The 27,790-nt window shown below is 38.6% G+C and overlaps 1 protein-coding gene across 16 annotated transcripts in view; it reads right to left on the bottom strand.

The window, feature by feature from the left end:
• The window catches only part of RBMS3 (RNA binding motif, single stranded interacting protein 3), a 965,283-nt gene that overhangs the window by 209,591 nt on the left and 727,902 nt on the right, over positions 1 to 27,790 (bottom strand). For all 16 annotated transcript variants that reach the window (XM_014549237.1, XM_005878038.2, XM_014549230.1 and 13 more), the window contains 2 exons: positions 25,852 to 26,009; positions 9,509 to 9,588 (listed from right to left, as the gene is read on the bottom strand). In XM_014549237.1, coding sequence (XP_014404723.1) covers positions 9,509 to 9,588; positions 25,852 to 26,009 — 238 coding nt within the window. The remainder of the gene's footprint in view (positions 1 to 9,508; positions 9,589 to 25,851; positions 26,010 to 27,790) is intronic.

Here is a 27,790-nt window from a genome sequence, read left to right as displayed (position 1 = left end):
ATTGATATAGGACTTCATTAAGCCATCAGGGAAAGGAAGTATAAATACTTATTCTAACAACAGTTCAAATCAATGTAAAGATTAATGAATCCAGCCCTAGCTAGTTTGGCTCAGTGTATAGAGCGTTGGCCCGAAAACTGAAGGGTCCCGAGTTCTATTCCAATCCCTAGCCCTGGTAGGGGTGCAAGTCTCTCTCACATTAATGTTTCTCTCTGTCCCCTTCCCTTCCACTCTCTCTAAGAATTAATGGAAAAATATCCTCCAGTAAGGATTAGCAAAACACAACAAAATAAGATTAATGAATCCATTCTGCTGATGGCCTGGGGCACTCCAGCCCATGAATTGAAAGGACACACCTGCAGAAGGTTTAGGAAAGAGAAACCTTTGTGAAGACTAGAACTGTGTTCTCAAGTATTTTAATTAGGAAAAAATTATGTCTAATTGCTAGTTAGAATTAATTGTAACAACTAACAGGATGTTTGCTGTTCCAACACATTTATTTTATATTTCTTTTGTTCCTTTTAATTTCTATAGGCCATTACTTTTTTTTAAATCTAGAGACAGTATTCTAGAAAGAATGTGAAATGGAAAGATGATTTAACCTTTGTGTGAAAGAAAAGAATTCTTGTGCTTTTGATCATTGTCTTCATCCCAAAGAAAGCTTTTGAGATTGGAATATTTTAAAATCACAAAGAGGAACATATTTTGCAAAGTATCTCTATATGGAATCACCGTAGTTGATAGTATCAGCATTCACTTTATAAGCATTTACTAATCAAATGCATTATTAAGAGAGAATTAAGACCGTGTTGATAAATCATACTATAATAATTAAGCTTAACTATTTTTAAATCATTTCAGTCTGTGCATATTAAGTAACTCCTATATTCAATTGCTCGGCATTGGAGGAGATATGAGATAAAAATTTTTAAAAAGGCATAATTCTGTGGTCCAGTGGGATAAGGAAAGTATACAGCAACTGCCATACGAAACTACCTATCACAAATGGATACCCAATAAAGGAGAAAATAATTTAATGTAATATAATGAGGGTTAAGAGCAGAGGAGTTACAAATCAGGAAAATCAGCATAAAAATGTTGCATTGATATTAAAGCAGGATTTCTTTGAGAGAAAGTATTAGAAGGTATTAACAAGATAAATTGATGAACAGAGTGGATCCAGATACATGGAAGCATGGAAAAGTGTGCGGAATCTCGAAGGGAAGGCTGGGGAGGATGGGTGGGCAGGAGGTAATCAACCAAAAAACTTATATGCATATATGCATAACCCATGACGCAGATAATAGGGTGGTGAAGGGCTGGGGGTGGGCTGGAGGAGGTCAAGGGGGGAGGAAAGGAGGACATATGTAATACTTTCAACAATAAGTATTTTTTTTTAAAAAAAGAAGAAATCAGAGGAAGTAGTTGTAAGATAAACAAGTGATGGCTGGTTCAGAGCTTGCCTAATGAGCAGTATCATTATTATTTCTATTAAAGCATTTTCTTAAATTTTTCAGATGTTTCACTCTGAAAAAAAAATAGATAATAAATAATGAGTTGTGTGCATGCAGGCTTCTTGACAATTACGTGGAGAGAGTGGCAAGTGTTTCATTTAGGATACTACACATTCATCCCAAAATTGGCTAGAATGTTTTAAAGCAATCCTAATAAATGATTTTCTAGATTTGGAAATTCACTAAGCACTTAATTATTCAGAGCTTGGTTTCCATGGCTTGTATCTTAATTGGTCTTAAGCCACTCAACCCTCTTTTCTTGCTAATAGGACTTATTCGGGACAGACACTAAATGGTTTAACTATTCATTAGTGATGCTGACAGAAGGCAAAGCCCAACATTGTCTTAGAAATACAAGTAAGGTTTAATCATTTATTTTCTAAGTTTTCACTGTGAAATCTTTAATGCAGGAATTTTTGAAGACCTGAAGGTAGTTACTATGATAGAAATAATAGATGAAGATGGCTGATAATTCTGGAGATGTATAGAAAACCTCCTTGTCCCTCTTCTCTATTTAATGAAATTATGACTATAAAAAAGAAGAGCCTCCAGAAAAATTCTACTACTCATTAAAGCTTATACATAATTATAGAAACTATATAGTTAGCAAAGCATATTGACCATATTATGTTAATTAAACATAGATTTTATTGTATAAATAGGAACTTATATATATGTACATATAATAGAAATAATCTATAACTATCTATATCTATAAATATCTATATCTATAGCTACATATCTATTATATATTATAGGAATAATAAGCCAATGTAATACTTCCCCTAGGTAGAAAGAATCAACTCCCAAGTTATTCCAAACAGGACAAATGCATAGACCAAGAAACACTCTTTTCTGCTTATTCTCAAGATATTCACATTTTTTATGTGAAGAGGGAAAAAGGAGAAAGTGTTTACCTAGATCCAGTGACAAAAAGTAAAGGACTAGACATTATTTCAATATAAATGAGGGAAAACCATTTGACATGTCAAGAAAGCAGAATTTATCATTGTGCCGGGAATGAGTTATTTTAAGAAATAACAATTAGACCACCAGCACAGCCCCCTGAAAAGCAGTCTTGAAGAAATGAGGCATTTTAAAAAGTAACTAGAACCTTTCTCCATCAAATTAAGTCTCTTTTTCTTGGGAGTATTTAGTTCCTTCTCTTTCTGTATATTTAGATATACAAATGAGGGTGTGTGGTGTTTTGTTTTGTTTTCAAAATTTAAAGAGATTTCACTTAAGGTTTGCCACCAAGTTTGTTGATGCTTGTTTAGCAGGAGATGTGTATCCCCCACATATTCTCAGGAATTTCATTAAAAAGCAAATAGGAGTATAAAGGTTATTCAACTCATGGAATTGTGCATCAACTCCAAAGAATATTTATTGAGAAACTACACTGGGCTAAGCAACAGCCCTTAAAGTGACAAAAAAAAAAAAGAAAGAAGGAAGGGAAGGAGGGAGGGAGGGAGGGAAAGGAAGGAAAGAAGGAAGGAAGGAAGGAAGGAAGGAAGGAAGGAAGGAAGGAAGGAAGGAAACAAACAAACCTGGTTTCGATTACTCTGAATCAAATACATAAAAAATTACCTCAGCACTGTGCACACTTCCTAACCCGCTTCTACGAAGATTAGAACTTCAGACAAAAACAAGGGAAGTGTGAGATTAAGGAAGGAAATCTACAGTAGTGTTGGAAAACCTTTCAACATTCTAATCAGAAGCCTCCAATTTGTCAACTAAAGATCCTCTCTAATTCACTTCAGCCAAGTACAGGCAGTCTCACCCTGAAGTTCATTATCAATGTCCACCACTCCACGTGGATCTAAAACCAGAACATCACAAATTCCTTTCTCTGGGACCTTAATTTTCTATGCCCACACTTCACCTTCATTTGCTGGCATTACAACTATTTCCTAGTCCCTAAATTCATCCCCATTTTCATCTACCCTCCACCACTTTATGGGCTCAGTTATCCTGATGTCAGCCATATGTCACTGGTCCTTATCTTCTTCCATACTTCTCTTGCTAAATTTAAGCCCTGTCCACTATCTGCCTACTGCCACTAATAATTGCCTTTATCACTCCCGATATGTGTTTCATGATTGCTGCTGTAAAAAAAATCATGAAAATAATATATTTGGTCCATGAAATTCATTTCACTGCTTTAGCTGGGTCTACCTTCCTCTATGGTCAGAAGTTTTAAATCAATATGTTCCCCACCACCATTCCTGGAACATCTCAATGTCAGTTCCCCCAAATCAGAGCCTGGGACAAAGTAGTTTACTTGGGAGTTGATGTCAGGAAGCAGATATGATAGAAAAGTAAAAGAAAGGGGTTGAGGGGAGAAAGCAAAGCCAATAAAAAGGCGCCTCATTGAACCTGTTAGGACTATGGGTGACCCCCTAAGGAACCCTGTTGATTGTAACTCACAGTTGTCCCTCCAAAGGACAAGAGGCCCGATCTTACACAGTGACTCCCATGTCCATTGATTGGGGGTTGTCTCAGGGAATGGATAACTCCACCAGAGTTTGCAAAAATCCTATGTCAGGCTGAACAAGCTTTTAGATAGAGGTAGAAAAGTGGAGAGAATCATGGATGCTTGCAATGGGACCCTTCCAGGGTATATGGAGACTGCCCAACTCCTCTGCAGCTGCAATCACAGGTGGGAAGAGGACAGGGAGCACCCGGCACAAAACCCGGTTCAATCATTTCTAATCGGAAGCTGATTCCCTAGACCTTCTGTTTCTGGATTCTCCTTCTCATTTAGAAATGTAATAATCTCTCCCTCCCTTTCCCCTTATTTAATCAGTTCCTAACTCATAATGCGTTTACCTTTACAATATCAGGTGTGTGTCTCCATCAGAAGGTTTAGAAATGACTGGCCAAGTCCATGTTCATAGAATTCCCATAGATTCTAACACTATTGACCATGGAATTATCAGGCTGCTTGTAAAGTTCGTGGATAGTATTCCAACAGTGCTTCATGAGCCAACTATGTGTTTTGTGCACAGAAGTAATCTAGAAGGCATCACCAACATTATAGAGGAGAGGCTTTAGAAAACGTAGCTCCTCATTGTTGCAAATGTCCTCTTAATGAGAAATCTGAACTAATACCCAGTTAGGGACTGTAGTATTTGCAAAGTTTACTATGGAAATTATGTTTTAGTTTTACAAAGATGGAAAAGCCAGCATTAGACAGTGTTTCCCAGTAGAACAATAAAGGAATATTTTTGCTAACCTGTACCATATATTTTTCTATTTGCTGCCTCTTACTCAGCTCTCAGCTATGGTTACATTTGTGGACTTAACAGACTGATACCACAGAGGAAAACTCTGGTTGTGAGGGTCTGCAACATTTTCCACTGATAAAAATGTATATATCTATTGCTTAAATACTCAGAATTTTGAACCATGTCTCTAAACATAAATTTTATATAAGTACATTATTGGCACTTTACTCTGGGGGACAATTTAAATTTAACAAACATTTTCTTTGTTCATTTTCCTTAAAAATTATCATATTTTAAATATTTTTCTTCTCTTGCAACAAACATTTTCTTTGTTCATTTTCCTTAAAAATTATATTTTAAATATTTTTCTTCTCTTGTGCTCATGACATATACTACATATCCACAATCATATACATTTCTTATTTCCATAAACACACAATAGCAAAATTATATCAAAGTATCAAGAAGGCACACAGTTTTATACTAATTAGAAAAATATGATTCCTGTATCACTTAATTATTTGTCCAATTTCTGTTGATCACAGGATTGGTTAAAATTGAAAAGATTACTGAATGTGTTGATCTTTCTCTCACCCTCCCCTACTTCTTGGAGTAAATTTGGGATTAGAAGTAATTACCCGAAGGATAAGAAAATTATACTAACAGAGAGTTATACCATTTTCTTCTAGAAAGACTGCTCCCCTAATAGGAACATGTGCTTACAGGCAAAAGTCTAGTTTGAGAGGAAAACGTGACTTATTTCTCTACAAACTAGCCTACACGTTCTCTTCATCAATACATGCCCTAACATGTGGAAGCCTTTTCCACATGGTGCATCACTCTGCTCTGGGGGCTCTTTGAAAGTGAGCCTTTCAAGTTCATGCCCTACAGATCCCTGAAGTGTCTGGGAACTTACCCTTTGCTTTTGGTTTGAACATGGAACGCTTTGGGGCTGCACAGCATTGCCGAGCAATTCATTACAGGACAAAGAAATGTCTGGGGTTAGGCAGGCAAGCGACGAATGGTCCTTCATTTTGTCCAGAAAACATCAAGATCGATATGTGGGACATGCAACGTTTATGGAACACTATGTTTTCGTTTCCCTCTAGGGAAAGGAGAACATGCTAGATGGTCTCTTTCGGAGGATGGCTACAATGATTGACGCTGCTTAGTACACATCTTTGGTGTCTTCTTCCCATCTGCTAGTAGCAACACAGCCACCTGATCTTGGTTAATTTCCTGATCTTTGTTAAATTCCTATGTATCAGAATTCAAATAATTTTATTTTTGGCAGGTATATTTAGCTTCATTGATTGAAATAACCAAAATCTTGGGATAACATTATAAATCAAAATGAACAGAGCTAGTTCTGAGACGCTCTAATAGGCATTAATGATCCATGATGCACTCATTAAAATTAGATCTTTTATGAACAAACAAAAGGATCCCAGAGAAAGAGAAAATAAGTCAAAAGAAGCGCCTACACAGGTTGCTTCCAACTCACATAATCTGTCAGCAAGGAAAACTAAATATCATCATGAAATCTGTTTAATGAGTAAGTTGTTCCTAGAATAATGCAAATCAAAATGGAGACAGCAACATAAATGTAGTCCAGGTTACATGTCCTTGCAAATATCCTTAACTATGATGTTTTAATAATTTGAAAATCAGAGCAATGTCAAAATTTTGGGTTGAAGTTATTTTTTCCTGGTTCTTTTACAGAAATGACACAGTAGAGGATTGGGAAACTAGATAATCTTCTGAGGGGAAAAATACTAACTTTGCATCTCCTTTAAGAGGAATCAATGTCAAAGTGACAGGAGACAAAATGGCAATATATTTGCTCAATGACATGTGCACATTTTCCCAAGTCATTCCTGAACGGAGAAGTAAATAATGCGAATTTGGCCCCATTGTTCTCTACTTGTTTAAAGGAAGGTTAAAAGCAGGGCTCTAGTATGAGAAGATAACTGACTTAACATGAAATCTTTTCAACAGCTTTTATAGGGCCTGAGAACCTCAGGTCATTGTTGTATCACTGTGGGTCCCTCAATCACACAGCCTTAAAGCATTATATTGAAACCATCAATGTGATTTCTATAAAGCCACAAACTTCTGAACTCAAAGATGTCAAATCTTGAGAATGTGGAAGCCTGGGTTTTTAAAATAACTTTTTGAATTGTATTTTAGTTGCAGGTAGGTCGGATCTGTCTGACGTACTAAATGTACCCAATGAGGGCACTTTACTACTGTGTCTTCCAAAATACACACATCTTCCATGCTGTCCTGTTTTATTAACACCAAGTTAAAATATCAAAGATTAAATACCTTCTGTAAGCCTTTATTAAACTCTGAACTCCAATTTGCACGAATAAGCAAATTCAAATACCAATTATGATCAATATTGTATATTTCATTCTATTAAGGTTGAATGCAAATATCAGAAGCATGAAGTTATATCTCTAAGAGTTTTATAACTGCGAACAATTATTTCGCCTCTCATGCTCCCATGAGATAAAAGTGGAGAGAAACTCATAACTAAGTTCTTGCTATTCACAATGTTTCCATTGGGTGTAGCTATGATATTAGATAGGTTGATATCAGAGCCTGCATATTCAGGAAGAATGCCCAGACATTTGGGGATTTTTAGTGACTCTCTTTGTCTTTAGCATTCAGTTGGGTTAGTCAGCTTTACATTTTATGGGGAATGCAAATCAAACAGTTTCAAATCAATCAAGTCAATAAGTATTTCAGTGTCTTTTTCTGAAAAGGAAGAAACCTTAAAAAAAAAACTGACACCTGTATTAAAACTTAAGTCAACAATACTTTCTATATACTTTGTTCATTCTTAATTTTTTAGATAGCCATATAATTCACACCTTCTATATAGATAGGCCTCTTTTGGATGAAAAGGGATAAATACAGCAAAAATCCTCTAACAGTACAACTCCTTTCTTCAATGACGGGTCTGAGCAGAGTGTCTTAAAGTACTTTTTTATGCTAAAATAAAAGATAAATAAAAAGTATGTCTCCTAAAATGCAAGGGCAGCTTACATGCTGAGATGTAAATTGCTAACTCTTTTCTTAACAACACCATATGTCTCAGATAGGTTCCAAATGCAGTCAGTTCTCAAGGGAACATTATGCATGGGAGCGAACCAGACCGAGGCACAGGCTTCACTGTGTGTTGATTCTCCGATTAACCAGAGATGCCACGTTGGATTTTGCAGATCATCCAAGTGTCAGTCTGAAGGGCTCTTCTCCTTTCCTGACATCCTCCCCAAACCAACCAATTCACAAAGAACCCTGACCCCTTCACAAAAAATATTTCTTTTTGTTCAAACTTCCTCTTGCATAAACCTCAACATATTTTAAGGAATTAAAATGTTCAACTCCCTGCCCTAACCGGTTTGGCTCAGTGGATAGAGCGTCGGCCCGCAGACTGCAGGGTCCCAGGTTCGATTCCGGTCAAGGGCATGTACCTTGGTTGTGGGCACATCCCCAGTAGGGGGTGTTCAGGAAGCAGCTGATCAATGTTTCTCTCTCATCAATGTTTCTAACTCTCTATCCCTCTCCCTTCCTCTCTGTAAAAAATCAATAAAATATATTTATAATAAATAAATAAATAAATAAAATGTTCAACCCCTGAACTCTCTAACCATGGGTTTGAAGTAATATACACATTAAAAAGACTATAGAAATTCAGTTTACAAAGTTCAAAAAGGGGACATCTGAAATACTTTCAACAATAAATATACTTTTAGAAAGACCAAAAGGAAAAATATTGTAAGGCCGAAGAAGTTACATTATTCTGGAGAACCACGAAAAACAAAAGAGCAACAAATAAACCAACATGCATTAGTCAGATATTTCTTTATTCATTCATTGCAGTTTTTAGCATCTCTGTCAAGTTTTAATGTTTTCATATGGGAGTGAGATATATTTTTAAATGTATTTACCTAATATTAAATACCTTCCATATATGCTACTACCAGGTTAATATCAAATTAAGGCAGGCATTTCTGCTTAAGCTCTGATATGTGCTAGGTTCAACTTTTGTATGTTGAGCGTAATTCTTTTTTTAAATGTAATTCTTAATAACATAAAGTTATATCATCTTAGTATATATGGACTTAAGAATTTTGCTTTGGGAAAGCAAAGTGCCCTGGGACAGTCTAGGTTGGTGCTCCTCAATCTCTCTCTGATGAATGGACAGTTTTAAGAAATTTTTCAATATGTCAGTAACTGGTATTTTTGTAAAATATGAACTTATGCACCCAGATTGTATGACAATGTCCATTTGCTATGAAAGCTTCTAAATGCTTATGCTCACTTTCTGTACTCTTCTTGTCATGGACAGGGAAGATATGTTTGGACACTGGCATCAACTTGTGGCCTCTACTCTGCATATCACTATTCAGATATTTATAAAAAGAAATCAAGATAATGCACCCATGTGAATGACAGGAGATACAAACTTCCTTCACTTTGAGTGCATCTTGAACTACTTTTTGCTGTATTTTTCTTCTAATTCACTTTAGGGGATGAGCAGCAGAGATTCAAAAGAAAGGCCATTGAAGAATCACCAAAGAGTGTGTGGCAGTTTTAAGAAAGATGAGTTGCTACATGGTATTAAAAATTATACATTTATGAATGGATACTTTTGTATCCCAGTGACCCACTAAAGGCCTTAGCATGTACTCATTCTAATCCTAACAAGAAGTCCAGACACTATTGAATCATTACTTAATGGTATGTGGGTCTTACCTGGGATGCCAGGTGGTGTTTTCAGATATTTTCCATTAAAATGTTGAATTACCACTTCACATTTTTCAGTAGACTCCATTCTGGAAAAAGAAGTAAAGGGGGATTATATACTTTTCACAAACTTGTGCATATTCAGGAAAATAAATAAAAACAAGAAGGAAAATGGAAAATCTCAATTTGTTTTACCAGAATTTGCCAATTGTTACCATGACCACCATGACCAGGTCTACAGGACATCACAAACACATCATTTCTGAGAGAGTATTGCTTATGTGGATGTCTCTGTGCTGAGTCCTCAACCAGAGGCAATACTAAGGCATGATCTCATGTAATCTATACAACAATGTTTGGCAATTAAATGTGCTCTTGCCTGGCTGGTATAGCTCAGTGGTTGAGTGTGGACCTATGCACCAGGAGGTCATGGATTGGATTCCCTGGTTGTGGCTCAATCCCCAGCAGGGGGCATGCAGGAGGCAGCTGATTGATGATGTTTCTCTCTTACCAATGTTTCTATCAATCTCTCCCTCTCCCTTTCTCTCTCTTTAAAATCAATAAAACATATTTTATAAATGTATTTTCTATTGTTGATAGTATTATAGATATCTCCCATTTTCTCCCCTTCCCCTCCTCCTCCCAGCACCGAACCACCCCCCAGGTCTTCATTACTCTATTGCCCGAGTCCATGGGCTATGTATATAAGTATATAAATTCTTTGGTTTATCTCTTCTCATTAAAAATATTTTTTAAGAAGTGCTCCATAAATACCTGTTAAATGTCTAAATTAGCAAACTTCATTATGGCTTTTCATATCAGGGAGGGTGCTGAGGCTTAGAGAGGTGAAACACTTGCCAAGAAGTTTAACTGAGACCCATCTGACATCAAAGCCATTCTGTAACTACTAAGCTATCCTGCAGAGGGACTTCACAAAGCAAATTGATGAGATGTGCTTTATTTCAACCTCTTCCAGCCTAAATAATGGTTAATAGAGTAGTGCCGTCATCAGTTTCATGACACTTTTGATATTGATAACCCATTAGAAAGATACAAAAGAGAATTACTTGGTGTCTGTAATGTGAGAGGAGAATGTAAACACACAAACCTCAGGTGCTGAACTTTCTTCATTATGAACAACCCTTGATTTTTTTTTATAATAGATATCAATGTTCCTAAACTGGGTTTCTTGTGCCAAATTTTGTCATCTCACATAGAAGCTAATGAATGAACATTTTGAGCTATACCATCATCATTTCAATATTGGCAGAAACACCATATTCCTAAGTAGAGTAGTATTGGCAACAATTTTAATAAATTAACTATATCTGGGCTTTATTACTTTATAAAATTGGATGGAAAAGATAAAAAATAAAGGGTTCACTCTGATTAAAGGAAATTAAGTCCCACAATCAGCACAGTAGAGACAATAATAAAAAAACAGAACGCATCCATATGAAAGGATGTACATGAAACGTGTGAAACTTGTCTAAAAGGCAAAGTATAATTTAAATGTTCTGCTCTGTTATGAATATGAGCTTTCTGGGAATGGAGCCCTTTGACACAAGTTGTAAAACTTTTCTACCTCTAAATCTTATGTGTGTTTCCAGGATCATATTATTTATAAGACAAGGAAAAACTATGTAAGCAAATGACAAAGAAGTTATACATTTATTACAGCTATAGGAACTGAAATGTTGTTTATCAAAATAACACCTATGTTCATCAAACAGTCCAATGGACCAACACAGGTGTTATTTTGATAAACAACAAGAATGAACCGATTTTATGTCCAAATGAAACAAAAGAAACTCTTTAATCTTAGTAACATAGAACTTTAAAAGTTAAAAATATAAAGATAGCATTTTGTTCACTGCTTACTCACAATTTCCCCCAAATCAGAAGACATTTGGATTAGAAACACAAGGTGAAACCTTGCTCATTCCAAATATTTTGGAGTAGCTAAGACACATTTTCAACTTCTCTAAGTTTTCTTTCTGGTGAATCTTTTATAGTAAGTCTTCCAACTTTTTTTTTTTTTAAGTAGGAAAGTTCCATTTCTAGGAACAAAAGAATTCTAATTCTGTTCTTTCTCTCTTCCCACAGGATCCACTATCTATTGTCTCTTAGGGAAAATAACCTTCCCTCCTAGTAGAGAGATGAATGGGTGAGGAAATGTAAGCCCTTAATGACTACAGATGTTGCTTTATGGAATTTTTATTCCAGGAGAGCTACAGAATAAAAATCTTATGCCCCAGAGTCCCCTTCCCTATTCCAGCTCTCTCTGGGCACCCATCTCAATAAAAGGCAGTTAAGAATCTAAAGCTTGCTTGCAAGAGTCCTACAAATCAAACCCTTTTTCTTTGTCTTAAGATGACATAGGATTCTGCCCTCGCCAGTTTGGCTCAGTGCAGAGAGCATTGGCCTTCACACTGAAGGGTCCCAGGTTCAATTCTGGTCAAGGGCACATGCCTGGGTTGCGAGCTCCATGCCCATCTCAATAAAAGGCAGTTAAGAATCTAAAGCTTGCTTGCAAGAGTCCTACAAATCAAACCCTTTTTCTTTGTCTTAAGATGACATAGGATTCTGCCCTCGCCAGTTTGGCTCAGTGCAGAGAGCATTGGCCTTCACACTGAAGGGTCCCAGGTTCAATTCTGGTCAAGGACACATGCCTGGGTTGCAAGCTCCATGCCTAGTGGGGGCCGTGCAGGAGGCAGTAGATCAGTGATTCTCTCTCATCATTGATGTTTCTATCTCTCTCTTCTACCTTCCTCTCTGAAATCAATGAAAATATTTTTTAAAATGACATGGGATTCTAAATGAAGACTAAAACCTAATGGGGTCAGTAAGTGTGTGGTGTGTGTGTGTGTGTGTGTGCACTTGTTGATTCTGTATTACGTGTTTTAGGGAATCCAGAGATAGCTAAAGAAGAATGTCAAGTGGCCAACCCACTCGACTGACCTCCAATATTTCTGCCCTGGTTTGAAAGGCTCAAGTTTTCCTTTTTGGATTCTATATATGACCGCCTTTTCTTAAGACGGTTTTAGAGCCACATCAAGCCGGATGGGGGCTGTTTCGAGGAACACAAAGACAGCAGCCTAGATTGTTCACTTCAGCTTCATTCAGATTTAACTAAGTCAACGTCTAGAGTGAGGCTTTAGAGACTCTCCTCTCTGAAAGAATAAATGCAATAAAAGTCTGTTTTCTCTCGCTGCCGGCGCTTAGTGTCAAACCGTGTTACGCCGCACCACCCAGCAGTGACAATTTCATTTTAATACACGGGGCACATTTTAACAAGGCAAAACAGTCCCAGCAAAGACAGCAAGATCAGAGCTGCCAAGGGGAAAGGCTCTGTGTTTCTCATGCATTTTATGTGGGAGCAGAACAAAAGTGAGACCCATGGAGGTGGGCGGGGGGGAGCGTGGGGAGGTGAGGGTTGGGGTGGAGGAGGGGGGTGGAGATTGCATTTGAAAAGCTACCTCTGAAGAATGTGCCCATTTTCTCCTCAAGTTTCACAATTAACCGCTTTGAAATGCCAGCTCAAGCTATCTGCAATCTGGCACACGCCTCAGTTGAAACTGACACTAGCATTATCAAGTGAGTCTGAAAAGGCAGCAGGCCAGACAAAGCTGCCTTTACATGTCCCTTTCAGACGGGCCACGGAATCACTACAACCGCATCTATTCTTCCTAGCAGGTACCTGAGCCCCCTCGCGTCCCTCGGAGCAGCTTGCATGCCAGGCCAACCATTCACCCGATGATACGTTAATTAGGTTCTTACAAGGCTCTAATCATTGTATAAAGCTTAAGGGTTTTCTGTTAGGTCTGATGTTTAAATATAAACACACATTAAAGGCCCCGGTTGACATTCTTTCTTGTCTCAGTGCCTAGGAACCTGGCTTCCGTCATTTAAAATGCATCACAGAATTGTGATTTTTTTAAAACATTATTTTTTCAACAGCTATGAAGAGGAGCTAATTTCACAGCCAATACAATTCCCACAGGCAGATGACATCAGCGGAGAGCCCGATCCAATATTAGTAAAATGTTCTGGGTCAGATTTGACCTGCAGAGGTAAAGAAGTGTTTTTGCAAAAACCATTTGCAGCCCACCTATCTCAAGCCCAATAGAGGACTTCTCAGGGTACGACCTTAAACCAATAAGCGTGATTAACCATGTATTTAAAACAAATCCGCCCTGTCATTTTATTATGCTTAATTAGAGGTTTTCACTATTGCCAAATTTTTGTGGTTTTGCAATCACAGGCTCTGTACAAATGATCGGCAACTTAGAAACATCCCGCACTGCAGGGCGGTCGTCCCTCATTTCGAGTAAGATTTACGCCAAGGGTCAGCATTAAAAGCTTTTTAAAAGTATTGCAGTGTGCACGCCTGACATTTTGAAAACAAGTTATGTCATTTACTCCTTAATCCACTGTAACGGAAGGAATAACTGGGAGTCCCGGGAACAAAGATGAGGGGATGACTTGAGTTTTCTTCTTAGTTTTTGCAATTTGTTTTCTTCCGGCCAGATCCTGGACATCCAAAGGATACAAGTGTCACACATGTCGCATAGTGACGCAGAGTGGCCTCCCTGCTGTCTCCCTTTGCAGAAACCTCGGCATCTGGGTAGTCGTGCTCAGCATTACAACACATCCTCTGAGGAAACAGAGGTGTGGACGATATTTGACTAATGGAAGCTCACTCCCGAGTTTGGGAATCATATACATTTGAAACCAGAAACAGCCTCAGGTAACTTCAACATTATCCAGGTGAAGAAACTAATGCCAGGAGACTGTGGCTAGTGGATGATCCGGGAATAGAACATGTGTTTCTTGCCCTGACCAGTTTGGCTCAGTGGATAGAGCGTCGGCCTGCGGACTGAAGGGTCCTAGGTTCGATTCCGGTCAAGGGCATGTACCTTGGTTGCGGGCACATCCCCAGTAGGGGGTGTGCAGGAGGCAGCTGATCGATGTTTCTCTCTCATCGATGTTTCTAACTCTCTATCCCTCTCCCTTCCTCTCTGTAAAAAATCAATAAAATATATTTTTTTTAAAAAAGAACATGTGTTTCTTGACTTTCAATTCAAGTGGCTTATTTGGAAGAGATGGAGCTCCCCGGTGGTCTCATGTCATCCTCCTGATTTCCAATATTCATCTTCTTTAATCCGTTCTGAAGCTGGGTGGATCCTGCTAGCTCCGCCACAGCCGCTACTGACTAGAGCGGTTGTTCTAAAATATGGAGATACACCCTGATATGACATGACCAGAAGGGCACTTCACCTCTCTGGTATTCATTCCAAAAGTATGCACATAATATGGATCCTCTCATGGAAAAAAAATCAGACAAACCCAGATCTGGAGTCATTCTGCAGAAAACTCAGTTAGTGCTACTCGGGAAAAATTAGGAAACTGAGAAACTGTCACAGAACAGAGCAGACTGGCGAGACATGACAACTAACTGGAAAATGGTACCTTAGACTGGATCCTGGAACAGAAAGAGGATGTCAATGAAAAAAATTGGTGAAATCCAAATAAACCTGGATTTCACCAGCTGGTGTAGCTCAGTGGTTGAGCATCGACCTATGAACCAGGAGGTAGGTCATGGTTCAATTCCCAGTCAGGGCACATGCCCAGGTTGCAGCAATTAATAGCAATATACCAATGTCAGTTTCTTATTTTGAGAAATACGGCATGGTAATGTAAAGTGTTAATAACAAGTGAAACTGGGTGTGCGGTATTATGAGAACTCTGTATTATCTTTGTAACTTTCTGTAAAACCAAACTTATTTCAAAAGAAAAAGCTTATTTAATAATGGCTGTACATTAAAATTATCAGGACACTATTTTTACAAATAGCATTGTCTGGGCCCCAACTCAAGAGATGCTGACTTAATTGGCTTGGCATGAACGCTAGGTACATATTTTTCAAAGCTACCTAGGTGATTTCAGAGTGCAGCCAGGGTTAAACACCACTAACTGGAGTCCTATGTCAGGTGTCCCAAACTGGAAATTGTGGGCCAAATCCAGCCTTCTGGGATGTTTTCTTTGGACTGCAAAGAGTTTTTGGAAAATCTGAAATACTTGTCAAAATTTTAAATTGGAAGACTTCACATAAAAAATTGAATTTCTGATTTCTCTTAAAAATGAGATGATTTGACCCATGTTTTTTTTTAATATGGCAAGTATGGTGTAATAAAAAAACATTTGGTTTTTGGCCTAGTCCCTGTCACAGAACTGTTAAATCCCTTGGAATTTCCTGAGTATTAGGAATGTTTTTTGTTCTTCACAATAAGCCCCTTTTGACCATATCTGAGTTTATGTTAATGAAATGACTCAAGTTGGGACCCCTAGAAAGATTCAGGATGAGGCCAGTCACTAGAAAGACCAAGTGATCAGAAGGTTGCAGCTTTCAACTCCACCCTCCAACCTCTGGAGGGACTGGAGAGGAGCTGGAGATTGATCTCTACCAACTATGGCCAATAATTTAATCAATGAAACCTCCATAAAAACCACTGAAGGACAGGTTTCAGGAGCTTCTGGATTGGTTAATACATTGATGTTCTGGGAACGTGGTGTGCCTAGAAAGGGCAGGGAAGCTCTTTGGCATCCCCATGCCTCCCTTGCCTGTGCATCTCTTTTGGCTGTTCCTGAGTTGTAGCCTTTATAATGTACCGGTATACATACATAAAGTGTTTTTGTGAGTTCTTTTGTTTGCTCCAGTGAATCATCAAATCTGAGGGGGATCATGGGAAGCCCTGAATTTGCAGTTGGCCTGGTAGAAGTGTGGGTAGCCCAGGGACAGTTTTGTGAGACTAAGCCCTTAAACCTGTAGAGTCTGACGATAACTCTGGGTAGAGTCAGAACTGAGTTGAATTGTTGCACTCCCAGTTATGGTCAGAGAATTGGAGAATTGTTGTGGAAAAATGACACATATTTGGTATCAGAAAAAAAAAAGACATCACAGCCACCACGGCCTAGAGTTGAGCAGTTGTCTCCTTTACAGAGAGCCAGTCCACCATCATTCCTACCAACCTGTATCAAGTGCCAATCCCACGGCAAGAAGCAGATGCTAGCTACTGCCGACCTTGCACTATTTTTTTTTTCATGATGGAGTCAAGAGGTGGGGGGGGAGTTAACTTATCCATGTGTACTTGTGTTTTTCATTTACCTCTTCTCATATGTCTTCTCTGCTCTGTTCTATGCCCCAAAGAAGTGAGCTTTCTATGGATGGTATCATCTTGCTTCCTTATCTGATGGCATTTCATTGGGTTCAGCCATTGGGGACTTAGGGAAAGTAGAGAGAAGTGGGACCAGCTCTTTCTCATTCTCTCTGCTTTGGCACTTGTCTCTCTGGCAGGAGCTGTATCCCTCTCTCTCTACGGCTCATCCAGGCAGCCCCTGCTCCAAAGCTCGGGGTCTCACTGGGCTCCGGAAAAACTCCTCCTCTTGCTGTCAGCTCCCATGGTGGTACAGGCTTCCTCCTGCTGCTCATCTCTGAGTGTCTAAATATTCCTTTGACAGTTCCCTTAACTCTGCCCACACTTCTGTAAATACTCCTTTTATTCTAGTCTCTTCAGTTGAACCATTTGGGGCAAAATTCTGTTGCCAGCCCACACTCTGATGGCTACATCATAAAACTATCAATAATCATGAAACAACATTATCCTGCAGGCTGTGTGTTTTAAGAAAAATGTAAGGGAGGAAAGTTTTCTTACACTCAATAGAGGAACCACTTCTCTCTCTAGCTTAGATTACTGCCTGCCTGAGACTGACACATCCTTACCTAGATACATCATAAGCTAAATTTCTCTTTTAACCATACGTTTATGCTTTCAAAAAGAATTTGGGTACAGAAATAGGAGAAAATTAAATTTGAAAAATTAAAGCTGAGATAAGGAAAGAAACCAATGAGAAAGCCTGCCATTAAAGGCACTGGAATGCATCATCACTTTTAATCAGTCTCTTTGAGCTGCAATCATATTCCAGTCCTAGATATTGTTAGAGATTACATCTCTTTTCTTTCCTCTATGATCTAACAACTTCGCCTTTCTTCTGCTGCCCAAATATGTGAACTTGGCCTCACCATGGATCTTTTGTTCCCTTTTTCCTTTGCCAAAGATGCTCTCTTCACTCCCCAACCCCACCAAGAGACTCTCCTGGCTGGTTCCTCTTTATCATTTGCATCTTAGTTTAAATGCTCTCTCCTCAGGGGGCTCTCCTGTCCCTGACTTCAGCCTCTGATTCTGCCATATTCTCCACTGCACCCCTATGTTTTATTCTGTTTTCATGAATCTTTAATTATTTGATATTTTAGTATTTGTTTGATTGCATGCTTTTGGTCTCGATTCAGTACAATATCCACCTATGAAAGCAGATATTTATCTTTTGTGTACACCTCTGAATTACTGCATCTAGAATAATTACTGGCATATTAGCAGTGCACAAGACATATTTATCAGATGAACTGAATGAATATAAATGAATGAATATGTCTTATATATCAGGATGGGAGGCTCAGAGAGATTAAGTAACTAGTGCTAGAACACTGATAGGAGGTGCAGAATTAAGATGCAAGCTCAGTTGTTTCTGACCCAAAGACCTGTGTTCATAACCACACAGAAAATAGATGGGTCCAACTCACAGAAAACTGAGAATGTAAGAAAGATACTAAATAAAGAGACTGACACTAGTAGTCCAAACGATATGTCCAAGTTTCTCCTTTTATTGGCTGGAAGCAGACAGCCTACTTCAAAGGCACACAGCCTCTGGATGGCCCAAGAGTCCCTGCCATGTTTTGTGCTTAGAGCAGGGAGGGCAAAGAGATCTTACAGGTCTGGAGCACACTGAATGGCCACCTCTTCCAATCTAGAGGCAACAGAGTTCTCCCATTTCAGTTTCTCATGGGTAAGTCATATTCAGAACCCCCCTCCCATTCTACAGAGGCAGGTCATTTCAATTTTGTAATTACAAAACAATAACATACTAGTATATGTTTTCCTTCCCTCTTTAAACATATCCACTGAGCCAAACCAGCAAGGGCTAGACAGTCATTTTAAAGAAGCGCATATTGCCCAATAAAAAAGTTTTGGCAATTTGCTTTACAATTTTTAAAATTCCTATATTTTCATTATATTTATTCTGAACCAGAGTTCTCATTATATCTCACCAGCTGAGAAAAGATAGGGAGCAAGCATATCAGGCAGTAAATGGCAAATCAATTAAATTTTAATGATATTCAGAGTTATAAGAATACAAATAATTTTTAATCCTCTATTTCTATTGATTTTTAATAATCTGGCTGATATTTGTCTGCCTGTAACCATGATTGATTTTTTTTTTTACTTTGTGAAAAGAATTGAAATTATTTGGAAAACTTGCTCATTTGGTTAAGAGAATTGAGACACAGGGCTTCCTCTGTGGTAAAAGTCATTCAAACAAAAACTCCATGAGAATCAAATTAAAAGCACTGGAGAGGGGCGGGAAATACTACAAATACAAAGGTCTCTGTGCTCAGCAGTCTCTCACGCTCTTTAGCTCACCAGGGGACAGTAAATGCACTTCTTAAAGAGGTTCTATGTTCCCAGATGTTGAAGCTGGATGGTGAGTGCTTACCCCCCATCCCTTCTCTGCTTTGGGTCCTGCTTTACCAGCCTCTCTTAATACGTTTTCAATGTGATTTTTGTTAGACAAACGGTCTCATGTTTCTGGGAATGGGAAATGGATAAGACGGACACACAGTCCCGTCCCTCCAGGCCAGGACTGATTTATGCTCTGATCCACACCCTCTAAGGCAAGGGTGTCTGTGGGCACCCACCAGCCCTGCAGTAGTGGGTCTGTCTGACTATCAGCATTCCCACCATAAACTTCTGTTTTTAGAGGTTTATGACTTGGCTATAAAATGCTGCCTGGAAGGGGGTGGGTCGTACCGAATTGGTTTAAGTTACAAGAGAGTTAAAAACATAAAAAATAAAATAAAAAGTCTGTAATTTCAGACACTATCTAGTGCTTCTGGAACTTCGGAAAGCCTGTAATTGTGCTGTCTGTGCGCCCTACTGGCATTCACATCAGTGCTTTGAAGTTCAGTGTTTTAAATATAAAATGAAGATTCTACTACCTTTACTTTGAAGAGATGGTTATCAAAGAAGATTAATGTGCAGCTTTAGGGTAAGATAATAATGTGGGGTTTTCTTTCTAGTCAAAACAATTCGAGGATCTCTTACACACGAATCAAGGACCACATCTGGTGGATGGAAGTGACCAGTGGTAATGTTCAAACTGAAGCCTGATGAAAAAATGATTCAGGCTTCATGGATTGAGGTGGTAAAAAATTCAAGAGCTAGGTACAATTCACTACCACATTACAGGCTAGCTCAGCCGTGGGCAAACTACGGCCTGCTGGCCGGATCCGGCCCGTTTGAAATGAATAAAACTAAAAAAAAAAAAAAGACCGTACCCTTTTATGTAATGATGTTTACTTTGAATTTATATTAGTTCACACAAACACTCCATCCATGCTTTTGTTCCGGCCCTCCGGTCCAGTTTAAGAACCCATTGTGGCCCTCGAGTCAAAAAGTTTGCCCACCCTTGGGCTAGCTGTTCTCCCAATTATGATTCGTTTAATAATGCCATTGGCACTGTGAACTTTTGGAGGAAGAAATAATTTGTGAACCAAGAATAGTTGGGCTGATGCTACTGTTGATTTCTCTAATGTCTCAAAATTGGTTTTTCCTGAAATGCTATCTCCCTGCATATTGCTTTAGTAAAAAACAAACAAACAAAACAAAACAAACAAACCCACAAAGAACTTAAAGTGATTTCATTGGTTCATTATCAAAAATTTAGGGGGGAGCAATTATGCATCAGACTCCATTCTAGGTTCTAGGAAAGATACGAAGAAATATAAGGCTCGGTCTCTACCCTGGAGGAACAGGAAGAGAGATGGCTTCATGATGAGTATACTTTGAGAAAGTGGGGCAGTGTGATAGGGGCATCAACAGGAATCCACTCCATCTGGAAAAATCTCTAAGAATGAGGTCCAGCAATCTGAGTTTTTACAGCGCCTCCTGATGATTCTGAGAACCTATGCCCTTAGGCTCTCAGGTTTTAGAGAGCATCAGAGACACCTGAAGTGCTTGTTAAAACCCACTGCTGCACCCCCCCCCACCCTACTCATTGCTCATTCAGTGTGAGGTGGGGCTCAAGCATTTGCATTTCTACAATTTCCCAGGGAGTGCTGCTGTCCTAGAAAGACACTTTGAGAACGAACCATTGTCCCAAGGCATCCATTGAATGTAATGTATTCACTTCTCTGACTAGCTATAGCTATGTACTATCCTTGGAAGAATTCAGAAATTGTGACTCAAAGTATTTGTTTTGTGGTTCAGAAAGTGAGCTCCTGATAAGAAAGGCTGAGGAGGAAAAAGACAATATTTTAAAAGCTGGAAATGTGTGCAAGAGTTCATTTGTGTATGATCAAGTTGGTTAAAGCAGTAGCTGCAATTGTTTGAGAAAATGCAGAGCACATATTGAAGTGTGAGGAAGTAGGGATCTGGGCAGGTCTATTTACATACGCAATAGCCAAAATTCTTTTCTCATTCCCTCAAATTGGTAAATCACATGGGATCCTGCTTCTTGAAATTTCAGGCCTAAGATAATGGAGAATGAAATACTGATTTTGTTTCAGCTTCCTGGCTTCTTACAAGAGAGGCAAGCCAGATTTTCTTGAGATTTCTTAGACATGAGAAATCATGGGCTTGCTTTGAACCTAAGAGTTCCTTTCCAATCCACATGCCACTTTCCGAAACTGGAAAATGCACGACTTAGAGTACAGAGACCTAAGTTTCAGTATTGAAATGCGACCAATAATTCATATTTAGAGCTCAAAGTTTTAAAAATCATTGCTTGGAATTTAGTCATTCAAAACCTTCACAGAAAGGTAATTACGCAATCTACCATTCACCCATCTATCCATCCAACAATAAAAAAGAAAATTTGACTTCAGTAAATGTACAATCCAGTGAGTGAAGGAATAAACTAGTGAATTCATTATGATTGTGATAAATTTATTTTTAAAAAGACAACAAGAAGACACAACTTTGACAAGAACTATAACATGAGAACCTAACTTTGTCTGTAGGCTAGAGCTGGAAATCAGTGAAGTTTTCTTTAAAGAAAAGACATTTAAGCCTATATTTGAAGGGTGAGTAGGCAGAAACTAGAGGAAGAGTCACATATAATAGTGGAGAAGGGCAGCTTATGTCTAGGAAGGGAGGCAGGAAGACAGGCTAAGAAGATGAGCCATGTCAGAGATAATGATGTCAGGGATAATGATGTCTGAGGTCTGAATCCAGTTGCTCAGGCCATGTGGAAAGGAAGTCAGCAGGCCTCTGACATGATCAGATTTGCATTTTTAAAGAATCTCTCATGGTATCTAAATGCAAAATGCACATAAGGACTGAGAGGATACATTCCGAGAAGATAAAATAATAATTTAAAATCCCCATCCTTTTTCAGTTTCTAAAAAAGAAAAAAAAATTACAGATTTTACCATTTCATGACAACACATACTGTGATTATAATTTTACCACTTACAGTGTGCATCGCTTGGTTCTGCACATAAGGAAAATATTCTTCATTTTAAGCAGGCTCAACATGAGCAGAGAAGATACAGATGAGAGAAATGAACAGCCCAATCTTTATGTCATGAGCTAAATTGTGTCCCATGCTCAAATTCACAGGATGAAATCCTCACCCTTTACAGGATGTGACTGCATTTAGAGACAAGGCCTTTAAAGGAGTCCTTAAATTAATATGAGGTCAGATGGGTGGGTCCTAACCCAATCTCTACTTAAGAGGAGATTAGGACTCAAAGCAAAAGGAAGGCCAGCTGAAGACGCAGGGAGAAGAAGGCCAACTATAAAACAAGGAGGAGAAACCAGACCTGCTGACATCATTATCTTGGATTTCTAGCCTCTAGAATTGTGAGAAAAATGTATTTATTTTGTCTAAGCCACCCAGTCTGTTTGTATTTTGTCCTGGCAGCCCTAACAAACTAATATACTTAGTGCAAAAACAAATCCTTTGTTAAAAAAAAATCACCGTAGATATTCTTAGAAAGTATGTTCTGCTGATTTGAAAGATGTTCATTTCTCAGCAGGAGTACAAATGAAGAAGAAATTAATTTTCTAAATAGAGTTTTTTGGGGTGTGAGAGGTGGGGGTGAACCAAAGGAATGCGCTTGCTGTGTGAAGCATAACTGTGATTACAGTGAACTCCCACACTGGTCAGGCTTCCAACTGCAGGTCGCGCACCATCCAAGAATGACTACATTGGCACAGCAGAGCTAATCACACCACTTCTGCTTTGACCATGAAAACCAACAGTTAACAGTGCTCTGAAAACTGAAATGTTTCATGCATTCATTCAAGTCAGGGAGACTTTCCTCATTTTGCCCAATTCTCTTCAAAGTCATCAAACATGTACCTTGCATACATCTACTGGTCTACTATGTGTAGAACACTGTGAGGAATATAAAGAATTTAAAGGCATGGTCCATGACCTCTGGGAAGTCAAGACAGAAATCAATTAACATTTACTTTTACAATTTGCTATCTTTCTTTTTTTTTTAATTTTTATTGATTTCGGAGAGAAGGGATAGGGAGAGAGAGATAGAAACATCAATGACGGGAGAGAATCATTGATTGGCTGCCTCCTGAATGCCCACATTGGGGATTGAACCTGCAACCCGGGCAGGCACCCCAACCTGGAATCAAACCATGACCTCCTGGTTCATAGGTCAATCCTCAACCACTGAGCCATGCTGGCCAGGCTGCTATCTTTCTTTAAAAAAATATATATATATTATTGACAGTATTACAAATGTCTCCCATTTTGCTCGTCTCCACCCAGCCCCCATCCCACCCCAGGCCTTCACCACACTATTGTATGTGTCCATGGGCTATGCATATAAGTATATATGTCCTTTGATTAATCTCTTCCTGTCCCCCCACAGCCCTCCCTCCTGAGATCTGTCAGTCTGTCCCATGCATTCATGCTTCTGGACGTATTTTGTTTGTCAGTTTATTTAGTTCATTAGATTCCACATGTATGTGAGATCATGTGATATTTGTCCATACTATCCAAAGCAATCTATAGATTCAATGCAATCCCTATTAAAATACCAATGGCATATTTCACAGATTTAGAACAAATATTCTAAAAATTTATATGGAACCAAAAAAGACCCTGAATATCCTCGGCAATATTGAGAAAGATGAACAAAGTTGGAGGGATCATAATACCAGATAACAAACTATACTACAAAATCATTATAATCAAAACTGCCTGATATTGGCATAAGAAAGGGATATAGACTAATGGAAATAACAGAGAACCCAGAAATTAACCCATACTATTATGGTCAACTAATATTTGATAAAGGAGGCAAGAGCATACAATGGAATAGAGATAGTCTCTTCAATAAATGGTGCTTGGAAAACTGGCCAGGTACTTGCAAATAAATGAAACTAGACCACTAACTTACACTATACACAAAAATAAAATCAAGATGGATAAAAGACTTAAATGTAACTTGCAAAATCATAAAATCCTAGAAGAAACCTAGGCAGTAAAATCTCAGATAGCTCACACAGCAGTATTTTCATCAATACATCTCCTAGGACAAGAGAAGCAAAGGAAAAATAAACAAATGGGACTACATCAAACTAAAAAGCTTCTGCACAGCAAAGGAAACCATCAGCAAAATGAAAAGGGAACCCACTGCCTGGCCAGTGTGGCTCAGTGGTTGAACATTGACCCATGAACTGAGAGGTCACGGTTCAATTCCCAGTCAGGGTACATGCCTGGATTGCATACTAGATCCCCAGTAGGGGTTGTGTATGAGGCATCCAATGGATGATTATCTGTCATCACTGACTGCACAGTCTCTGGCTTTCTCTCTCTTTCTCTTTCTCTCTCTTTCTCTCTCTCTCTCTCTCCCTTCTTCTCTCTGAAATCAATTAAAACATATTACAAAAAGAAAAAAAAATGGGAACCCACTGTATGGGAGACCATATTTGCTAATGATACATCTGATAAGGGGTTAATTTCCAAAATATAAAAAGAACTCATATAATTCAACACTCAGAACAGAAACCATCCAATTAAAAAATAGACAAAGGACTTGAGTAGACATTACCAATAGATGTATGAAAAAAATGTTCAACGTCACTAATCATCAGAGAGATGCCAACAAGTATGGGGGGACATTAACTGGGGAACTTATATGCATATAGTCATAGCCCATGGACACAGACAATAGTGTGGTGAAGCCCTGGGTGTGTGAGAGGTGGCAGGGGTCAATGGGGAAAAAATGGGGACATCTGTAATACTTTCAACAATAAAGATTTTTTAAAAAACCCTACCATGTGCTGTCTTTCAAAGTGGGTTAACAGGGGTTGATTTGGAATGGTTGGCCAAGGGATGACAGGGTTCATCATAGGGGACACTCCCATCTACAATGGACTGACTTTCAGATGACACTAACATCCATCCATTCATCCATGTGAAGTCAGCCGGAGACATGCACACATCAAGCCCTGGAGACACAGCTTTTCCTTTTCTTGTGTGTGGTTGAGCAGTTTCTTCTTCTCTGTGGTTTCTTTAGCTTTGTTTTTCATGAAAGCACAGCAGGTACAACCATCTTAATTCTGTTCCTGGCTAAGACCCTCTTTTATAAACATTCCCTTAAAGTTAAGTAAAAACTAGTCTTCCTTTTATGACAATGACAAAAGTGCAATCTGCTTTTTTGTTTCTGTGTAAAACATCAAAAAAGACACAGCCAGGGCCTCTGAAGTGCAAATGCCCTCTTGACCTCCTCTTACAGTTTTGTGTTCCTTGACTTCCCGACAAGTCCTGTTTCTCTGTATCTTTCTTCTCTTCTTTCTTCTGTTGAGAAATGCTATCATCTCATTCTTTGGAAATCAATGCAAAACCATCTGGATGCTTCGTTCACCACATGGCTCTTTAGCTTTGGGGTACTGGGCATTTATTATCCCCAACAGAAATTGGCAGCATCTGATTTTGTTGATCTTTAGCCATAGAGATGCTTGGGAACTCAGTATGTATATCATTATGACTCCAGACACATATAAACATTCGATGTACATATTTCCGAAAGCACAACCTATTTATAATTACACTGGGATTCTCTGTCTTGAAGCAAAAATACATAGAATGAGTTTGATAAACTGCTTTTAAAATTTCTATTGCTTTGGGCCCTAGTGCTAGAAAGGCCCTGGAATTAAGAGGAAATGAGGAGGCAAGATAAATAATATACAAAGCAAGTGTTTTACCTGGCAAAGCCAACGCCTCGGCTGACTCCGTTAGCATCTCTTAGTATTCTTGTAGAAATGACGTGTCCAAAGGGTTTCAGCATATTCTCAAGTTCCTGCTCATCCATGGAAATGGGGAGATTTGAGATGTATAGGTTTGTTGGGTCTTGCTCTTGTTGCTAAGGAAGGAAAGAAACAAATGCAGTAAGTTCTAAATATTGAGAAAATTACTGCACAAATGGATAAAGTTTTGATTAAACGGTAAACTGGACTCTACTTCAGGATGGTCTTGAAATTTCTTTCACTAAGGGAATTAATTGCTTTTCTTCACTGAATTCTCTTCTTGCCAGAATGTTTCCTATAGAGCAGTGGTTCTCAACCTTCCTAATGCCGCAACCCTTTAATACAGTTCCTCATGTTGTGGTGACCTCCAACCATAAAATTATTTTCGTTGCTACTTCATAACTGTAATTTTGCTACTGTAATGAATCATAATGTAAATATCTGATATGCAGGATGTATTTAGGCGACCCCTGTGAAAGGGTCGTTCAACCCCCAAAGGGGTCACGACCCACAGGTTGAGAACCGCTGTTATAGAAACAATATCATCAATGAAAAGCAACCTTTCTGTCCAGCCTTCCTTAAAAAAGACTAATGAACTTTTATTGCAACTGAACTAAGGTAAATAAGTAAATTCTTTTTTATTACTATTAACTATTACTTTTACTGTTACCACTCTAATTACCATCACTTTTAGTGGCATTTACCAAGTGCTAATAATATTTTAGGCGTTGTTTTAAACTCTTAATATGCATTATTTCATTCAATATTCTCTCTCTCTCTCTCTCTCTCTCTCTATATATATATATATATATATATGTATGTATATATATATATATAATTGTTACTAATTGTTACTATTTTAAAAATATATTTTCATTGATTTCAGAGAGGAAGGGAGAGAGAGAAGCATCAATGATGAGAGAGGATCATTGATTGGCGTCCTCGTGCATGCCCCACACTGGGGATCAAGCCCACAACTCTGGTCTGTGCCTTGATGGGGGAATCAAATCATGACCTCCTCATTCATAGGTCAATGCCCAACCACTGAGCAACACCGGCCAGGCAATTGTTAGTATGACAAAACTGATCCCTACCTTGTCCAAGTTACAAAGCTAGTAAGTATGAAAGCCAGGGCTAAAATCTGGGGGTATTGCTAAAGTTCTTGAGCTTCACTGGCCTGCTATACTGCCTTGCACCAGACCAATGAGGAAAAATGCATGGTCACAGAAGAGCATTATCAGCTTCAGCATCAATGCAGGAATTGCCAAAAGTGCAAAATCTCAGGCCCCACCCAGAACTACTAAATCAGAAACTTGAGGGTGAGCCAAGTAGTCTGCGTTTTGAAAAGTCTTTCAGGTGATTGTGATGACTACTCAAGTTTGGGAATCGCTGCCCTAGACCATCCATGAATATTTATATGCAAATGAATTGTGATGCCCATCACTTTCGAATCCAGCAACAATAGTGCTTAAATAAGTTTTGCTTAATAGAATGGGAAACCAAACAACTATTAGCATTATTTCTATGTACATGAATGTTCTCTTTCACATAATGCATTAATAAATTGGAACTTAGTTGTATGTATGTCTCAAAATAACCTGACATAATTAGTTATTAACATTCAAATATATGTTATTTCATTGAACCATTATATTTTTTTTATAATTTTTATTTCTTAAAGTGTTAAAAAGAGTATTACATATGTCTCCTTTTTTTCCCCCCCTTGACATTCCCCCGGCCCCTACCCCACCCCCCGGGTGTCTTGTGTCCATTGGTTAATCTTATATGCATGCATATAAGTCCATCGGTTGATCTCTTAATCCCCCCCCCAAACCCTCCCCAGGCTTCCCACTGTAGTTTGACAGTCTGTTCAATGTTGCTCTGCCTCTGCATCTAC

This window comes from Myotis brandtii, unplaced genomic scaffold, assembly GCF_000412655.1.
Source record: "Myotis brandtii unplaced genomic scaffold, ASM41265v1 scaffold54, whole genome shotgun sequence".
NCBI lineage: Eukaryota > Metazoa > Chordata > Mammalia > Chiroptera > Vespertilionidae > Myotis > Myotis brandtii.
The sequence above is the reverse complement of the archived record's forward strand: the minus strand, read 5'-3'. Positions and strand labels throughout refer to the sequence as shown.